Source organism: Cibotium barometz, chromosome 3, assembly GCF_041138505.1.
Source record: "Cibotium barometz isolate CiBa-2024 chromosome 3, ASM4113850v1, whole genome shotgun sequence".
Lineage (NCBI taxonomy): Eukaryota > Viridiplantae > Streptophyta > Polypodiopsida > Cyatheales > Cibotiaceae > Cibotium > Cibotium barometz.
In genome coordinates, this window is record NC_141048.1 from 59,133,345 (window position 1) to 59,141,104 (window position 7,760).

General features: G+C 43.7%; 1 protein-coding gene across 2 annotated transcripts; it reads left to right on the forward strand.

The window, feature by feature from the left end:
* Positions 1–202: 202 nt before the first annotated feature.
* LOC147640323 (uncharacterized) lies at positions 203–7,760 on the forward strand. Of its 2 annotated transcripts, none has more exons than XM_086823566.1 (4): positions 203–850; positions 1,187–1,392; positions 7,069–7,171; positions 7,276–7,760. In XM_086823566.1, exons 1-3 carry the CDS (start codon positions 328–330, stop codon positions 7,159–7,161), a joined length of 822 nt encoding a protein of 273 aa, XP_086679692.1. In that variant the 5' UTR covers positions 203–327; the 3' UTR covers positions 7,162–7,171; positions 7,276–7,760. The 2 variants fall into 2 exon arrangements, with proteins under 2 accessions (XP_086679692.1, XP_086679689.1); XM_086823563.1 differs by having other exon boundaries at positions 204–850; positions 7,267–7,755.

Genomic DNA, 7,760 nt, shown 5'->3' on the forward strand with positions numbered 1-7,760 from the left:
AATGTGTGTGTTTGTAAAAAGGATATGCCGACCCTCATGTAATAACTTTTTAAAAAAGAAATTTTAAAAAAAGAAATCGAGGATTCTTTTTTCTCTCCTCTCCTTGTGCCTTGGTTGTCCATGGTTAATACGTAATGTAATGTAATGTAATAGATATTATGGGGAAAATATTTTTTAACGTTAATGGTAACTGGAGATTAAGGCTTATCGTTCAAAGGAAAATGTCTCCTGCTTCCGCGCCTTGCTCCGCCAACATTTGCATGCGGAGCTTGAGCCTGCGAGCTACCTAACCCTAGCGCTCACAGATTGTTTTCTCTGCTGCAAGCGATGGCTGAGCCGAGGTTCCCTTCCTCCGACAGTTCTATCACATTCACCGCTGCAGACGCTGGTTCTTCTTCTCTCTTTGCTGCTCCTCAACCCCCCTTGCATGACTGGGAGCTTCTGTCCATGCCTGCCTCAATTCTGGGCCTCCCTCCCCAGCAGGCAAGCGAATCTGAGCAGACGGATGACCTAACAGATGAGCAGATGAACTCTGAGAGCTTCGGCGCCGAAGTGATGGCAGGATCTTTTACATCGTTTCCTTCTGGCCTTGGCGAAGGGGCCGCCGTTGGCCGCGCCGTTGACACGTTCACCGAGGGTTGGCTCAGGGCCACGGCAGCCGACTTTTCGTTTCAGGAGAACTACACCGAGGAGGTTTACGTTCCTGAGAAAGAGGAGGACCAGGAAGGGCCTTTCTCCCCCGCTGAAGAAGACATGGAGCCTCTTGTTGGAAATCTTCACGAGGAGCTCGTTGCAGCAGAGGAAACCGCTCAAAGAAGCGTCTCACCGGCCCTAGACGTTGCGGATGCAGGTGAGTTTTTCCTAACACGAAAGCTTAAGGTGAGCTTTAATGGCGTTGCACATGTAGGGAATTTTATCATTAACCGGGGCAGAAGGTTATAGAAAGCATGTAATCCTCAAAGCAAGATTTAATGGCGCCTGTAACAACTGTACTGCACGGAAAACTTAAACTAACAAAGGCCTGTGAGTCCTATGCCATTTTTAATGGTGCAGCCGAGAATGTAGGAGACAATTTATCTGAAAAGCATGAGCGAAACAAGGAAATCTTCTAATTATCAAAACTTAATGGTGAAGCGAATATAATGTTGAAATTTTATCTGATTAGATTATCATGTTTGGGATGTAGATAGCAATTCTAAGGAAAAATGTTGCAAGATTTCATGGTGGAAGCGTCAAATTGTTCTCTGGCAACCACAGTCCCCGAAGTCTAGCGCAGTGTGGTCTATTGCCCTGGTGGTTGCAGTTGTGGGTGTTGTTGTAATAGGGCATCGGTGGCAACGTGAACGTTATCAAAATCAGAAGCTGAGATTTGAGCTTTCTGCCAAAGAAGAGGTAAGACTTTAGTTTAGTTGAAAGCTTTTTGCATTTTGTATAGAAACATTCATTAAGATGCATCTGTTTGCATATTGTTTAAAGCAGTTAACAATGTGCACTATACAGCATTCACGATTGTTCTTTAGAAAAGGCATTATACAGCTTGTTATAGATGCTATGGAACATGTTCTCAACACAATGCATCACATAACTCATCACAGACACACATTAGATATGTTCTTACTAATCATAGATTCTGTTGTGCATGGTTTTCACACACATTTTCATGTTGACCGCCTTGAAAGCTTTTGCATTATGTGTATGAGAGATGAATAGGAAGGATCATCCAGCTCATTTGAAATGCATTCACAATTATGGATTGAACCTGCACTTTGATGTTGTCCAACAATTTCCTTTCATTGTCATTGATTCTGTGGAGAGATTTGGCTTTGACAACATAGGAAATTAGGTGCAGCTGCGAATGTAGAGTAGCAAAGGCAAATATCAGCGTCAGATTTTTAAGACTGCAAGCTCTGTCGCTTAAGTATCATGGATATGTTTCAACATTTCTTAGAATGTCAAGCGGAGCTTTCAGGTATATATTATATGCTGAATGCCCTCTGTACAGTGTTACAGATAAACAAAGCTTGGCTTTCTGTTAGCACTAATGAGCTTATGTACTCTTTGCACTTTCAATTGATGGCCATTATGCCACCAGCATCTTCTTACTTTCTAAATTAGGTCCAGAACATAAGCAACCATAAGCAGAGCAATTGATCATGCATCACTGAACAGTGAAGGAAATGATTGCTGAGCTTGTAATTGGTGCATTTGCATGCTGGCCTGCTCATCTCTGTTATTCTGGTAGTTACTGAATCCACACGTATTTAACAGTATGACTTGAAAGCTGAGGTGATAACTGCCAGTTTTGTAACTGAAAGGCACATGGTGAGTGAAGACTCAAGGAAAGAGGCTGATATATAACCCTAATTGAAAATCAAGGATCAGCCAGCTCACTCGAACTAGCAGCAAATGCAAGCGATGGCAATGTGACCTTCGAAAAAACCATACCAAGAGGTGGCGAAGTTTTCTAGTGACAATGTCTTAGTGGCCTTGTGCAGTGAGCTTATAGCTAACCATGTAGTGGAAGCCTCACCTTAGACCCTCATGCTTTATGGATGTATTGCTACAAGCAAGGGCTCAAATTCTTCATAAAATAGTCTATCTACCCCAGATGGATGTAGACCAAGTTTTTTTCTATGTCTGCATCGAGTGTTCACTTACTATCCTAGGGATGCTATTGCTTCCTGACCGATTTGTGAAATATCATGGAATCACGTGTAAAGTTTTGGATAGTTACCATTGCTCATGGAATATGGGATTGCACTTACCACACGACACATGCAGAATAGGATTGTACATACACCATTACCTTAAATCAAGCATAAATTTTTACATCATAGAATGGATCTAGAGTTAAAGATGAAATCAAACACATGAAAGATGAATTCTAGCATCCATTACACATGAAATTAGCATTTCCAAGCATCATAGCCAAAGATGAACAACAGAGAGAATCCATATGTGTATGTAGCAAAGAGAAAGATACACAATGGTCTAAGTGTGTTAACCTCGCACCAAGAGGATGGCTTGAAAGCTAGCCATGAGCCTTGACCATAGATAGCCATCTCCATAGTAGGAGCATAGTTTCCACGAGTTTCGGAAACGGGGGTGCGGAGCACGGCGGGAAACGGAGTTTCGGAGTTTCGGCCTTCGGGAAGAAACGGGGAAACGGAGTTTCGGTTTTAGGGTTTAATACATACATATATAATTAATAAAAACATTACAAAAGCTTGAAAAATACATCTTTGCTCAAGTTCAATGTCAAAGACTCAAATGATAGATCAAAATTCAAAAATGACAACTGTAGGCTCAAGGCTCAAGCCTCAAAAGAGTCAATACAAAACAAGATCCATCATCCATCATCCATCATCCATAATCCATATGTATAGACTATAGTAAATACAAAACATGATCAAAAAATATCCATGTGGTTGGTAGGCTGGCAGCAGCCGTTAGCATGACAAAATCCTAGAGCTAAGTGCTCTAAAAATCACTCATCAAGATCATCCATGGAGGAGTCATCCTCCGACTCATAAGAGTCAGGCTCAGATGAAGAAATGGTAGGATCGTGGTCCTCTGCCTCTGAGAATGGGTGGTGCAGCGGGTGTTGTGGCTCGGCACTGTCAGCTCCTCATAAAGCAAGGGCTCATTCCGTGGGATCTCTGGGATGAACCTCTCCCTCCTGATGTCGATCTTATCCACATTCACCTGCGAAGGCTTCGGATGTCGGGCATTCCTCTCAGGAGCTGGAGGTTGCAATGACAAAACACCAACCGCTCTAGCTGAGCGGTACTCAGCCTATTCCTCTTCTTTGTATGGAAGAGGGTCGAAGTGCTCCAATTCCTCTCACATGGACCCGAACTGTAATCCTGTGAGAGCACTCGAATGGCGATGCGTTTCTGTTATTGAAATGCACATACAATTAGAAATTAGAACTAAGTGGAAACAAGAAAGATGCACATTTTACAGTGTACTATGTAAACTGTAGTTAAGGGTAGTGAATTACCAACGTGGGAGCACAATTTCCATACTTCTCCCACCATGAGACAGGCTGTAGAGCTGAGTCTCTCGAAGCTTTGCAATCTCTCGACCAAAGCTCCCTGTCTGGTTGCGAAAGGCCAAGAGATCATCCTCTATACATTTCAGCATGTGCACATTACTAGATGTCAAGTTCCTGATGTATGTCATGAAGCCTTCTTCTAGCTCCTCGTTCTCGTATTGCTCCTTATCTCGCCACAAAGGATGCAATACATGTGCTACTGCATGAATCAGCCTGTGAAACCAATCCCATCGCTGATTCCACACAGCCTTGATTTCATCAACCCTTTAGAGATCAAACCATAAGATAAAAAAGGACAAAAAACAAGAGTCAAGAGTCGAGACCAATGTAAAGACTCAAGAGTAAAATAAAGATAAGAAGTAAAGCAAGGGTAGCCATGACTGAGGAGACTTACTGCTCTGCTCTCAAGTAGTCTTGCTTGTTGAGAGCCTCCCCAATCTTGTCCATGTACTCGTATAAAAGGCCTAGAGTACTGCCCTCCATGTCTGTAATGCGTAACACTGTGTAGATGGGGTTGAGAGTTTTGATCAACCCCTCAACCTCTACCCACCACTCCGCTCTCATGACATCACGCACAAAAGCTCTTGCCTTGGGGCTCTCTCTCTCTCATCCCACTCTAGCCATTCATTTGAGTAGACAGTGCGTACCAACTCTCTGCGGACTCGCAGGAGTCTCTCAAGCACAATGAACATGTATGCAAATCTGGTGGCTGCAGGCTGCAATAGCTCAAGAGTGCTGTAGGCCCGATACATGCTCAAGACTTTGGCCTCTTCTTCACAAACTTCACCATGCTTCGTGCGGTGCAAAAGATGGCTTCAACCCATTGTATTTGACCTATGTCCTCAATCAATAAGTCGAGGCTATGTGATGCACAAGGGGTCCACACAATGGCTGGAAATTCATCCTCTAGCATAGAGCCCATAGACATACAATTACTTCCATTATCTGTCACCACCTGCACAACATTCTCAGGCCCAACTTGCACTATAGCCTCCCTTATATGTGTCCAAATAAATGCACCTGTAAAACTGTGAGACCTGGGAGGGAGGCATCAATGGCTTTCAAAAACATAGTGCCTTTGCAGCATGACACCAAGACATTGTATACATTTCTCTTGCGTACATCTGACCACCCATCACACAATACAGTGCAACCATACTTTTTCCATGTTTCCTTCAAGGGCTCTAGCTGCACTTCTATGCATGATTTTTCCCGCTTTAGCTCTCGTGTCCGCAGAGCCTCAGATGTAGGGCCATCCCACTCGCATCCAATGCGGCTGATGGCCCTCATGGTCTTCCTCCATTGATTTGTCTTGGCCACATGAAAGGGAATGGCACACCGTATGAACATCCAGGTGAGCTCCCTAGTTGCCTCTGCAATTGCTTGCTTTTGAAATCCTGCTTGGATGCTAGCCCTTTGTACAGTATTTATTGGAAGGGTGTCTTGTGAATGTGATACATCACCTGGCAAAGGAGTCCTCCTTGCATGCACACCCGACATTGAGGTAGAGGAGAAATCTGATCCTGTGTCTCTGCCTCTGGCCCTCTTTGCTGCTGCTGCTTGACTTGAACCAGCTTCATGCTCTTGACCACCCATTGCTGTAGATACTTCCTCTTCGGGAATGGCCAAACGCTTTAGCCTCCACATTTCAAGGCTTTTCCGAACATCTAGAGGAACAGAGGGGCATGGCCCTACATCTTTGTTTGGAACATGAGCAAGATGGTCCTTCACACGGGTGTGACTCCCCGTTTTGCCCAACCCACAATATTTACATCTCCATTTCCTGGAGCCACCAGATCCTGCATAACCCCCCACTTGCTCCACATGCTGCCAAAAAGGATCCGTAGTCCGAGCCATGTTACTTAACTTACTTGTGCGGTTCGAGGTCGGAGACTCGGAGAGATTCGAGAAGTGGAGGCTGTTTTTCTGGTCCTGCAGGCTGCGAGCAAGGTGCTACTCCTCCTTGCTTGGTAGAGTTTAGATGGCAAAGGTGGAGGCCCCAAGTAGAGAGGTAGAGGGCGTGGTAGAGGGCTGATGTGGAGGTAGAGGGGTAGAGGGCAAGGTAGATGGGTAGAGCAGCTCCAAACAGGCGGCGGAAACAAGGCGCAAAATGCCGGCGAAAGAGAGCACGCGGGTTTCTAAACCCTGGAAAAAATAACACCTTGGAAACGCCGTTTCCAGAAACGGAAACGTTTCCGAAACGTGGAAAACGTTTCCATGTTTCGGTGGGCTAGAAACGGCGTTTCTGGAAACTATGAGTAGGAGCCAAAGGTACAATGGAATGTCCAAGATTAGTAAAATGACAAAAGGTTCTATCCATGTGCCTAAGGCCCTATTTATAGTGTTTTACCCATGGGCCCATTTACATGTATGCTATAGGTTCATGACACATCAACATTGGATGTATGCTGTGGCCAATCTTCCTTACGCTTGAACAGATATTATATGCTATGGATAATGGCACGCTATGGCACGCTGTCCAGTTGCTTGCTGCACATGTCTGGGATATATCATGGAGTTGTGTGTGATATTGGGCACTTACAGCGTGGATACACTTCAACAAATATGCCATGTTATGTTTTCTTATGCCTGGGATTCTTTGTACGTAAATGAAATATCGTGGAACCATGTGTAAAATTTTGGCTACTCGCCAGTGCGATACATTTTACCAGATATTCTTCTTTTGGCGTGCTTGTGAATACTATGTGAAACCTCCATTGTGCATATTCTTTTACAAACATTCTAAGTTTGCACGGAATTGTTTATGTGATTTGGGGTACTTATGCCTGAACAGATATTCTTTGCCTGCACTGGTTTTACCCTTAGATTATATGGTGTTCTGTCAGATTTCTGTATGTGCCTGTGAAAATATCTTGGAATCATGTGTGTTTCGGGTACTTAATAAGACACAAAATATGGAATCTTCTTTATATCTTGCTCTGAGTTTTTTCTTCTAGACCAAATGTTCAGTTTTGGTTTAATCCTGACCCTGGCATTGTGATGTGGTGTAGAAACTGAATGACTTGATGTACCAAGTGAATCGCATGAAGGAAGCCATGACAGGGCGTCACAGAGTGGGAGTGACGAGAAACTCAGTCTTCTAGAGCAATCAAGGCATGCGTATTGTTATTCACCTTCCTTGCATCACTTGTTCTCTTTTCTTTGTAGATGTGCTCGGTGCAGGTTTAATAAGGCTGCCATATCAGCAGGTTCTGCAGCTGGACAGCATTGCCTTATTTTTCTTCAAACTGCCTTTCCATACCTGGACCTATGTCTGCCAAGGCCGAGGATATGGAGGATCATGATGGAGTAGAATTTTTGAAATTTAAATCCTTAGTGTACAGCATCCCAGATGAGGTACCAGTCAGGTTTTTGGAGAGACTGTGGTACAACTACTTTTGACTGCTGAAAGTATAGATTCATTGACACAGTTCGATAGTCACTCATGTCTAGTTCTAAGGTTTTTGGGCCTACAATACCTATCTTATAGTCTAGAGCGGTGGACTTTGACTATCTTCATGTAAATGTCAAAACTTTCTGAAAAAAGGAGTAAAAATTGTACCAAAAAGAAATCAGGCTTTCTTTTTCAAACTGAAGTTCTAGCCTTGAAAAAGCCCCTGATGGCACATATAGAAACATGTCTTCTTCATTTCACCCAAATGTATACTCTCTCTCTCTCTCTTTCGCTAATGCACGTATACAC

Excerpts from the sequence above, each read along its gene's own strand:
- LOC147640323 (XM_086823566.1), top strand. The coding sequence starts at position 328 with ATGGCTGAGCCGAGGTTCCCTTCCTCCGACAGTTCTATCACATTCACC. Across the intron at positions 851-1,186 it reads CCTAGACGTTGCGGATGCAG|ATAGCAATTCTAAGGAAAAA; the intron begins GTGAGTTTTTCC and ends TTTGGGATGTAG. Across the intron at positions 1,393-7,068 it reads AGCTTTCTGCCAAAGAAGAG|AAACTGAATGACTTGATGTA; the intron begins GTAAGACTTTAG and ends GATGTGGTGTAG.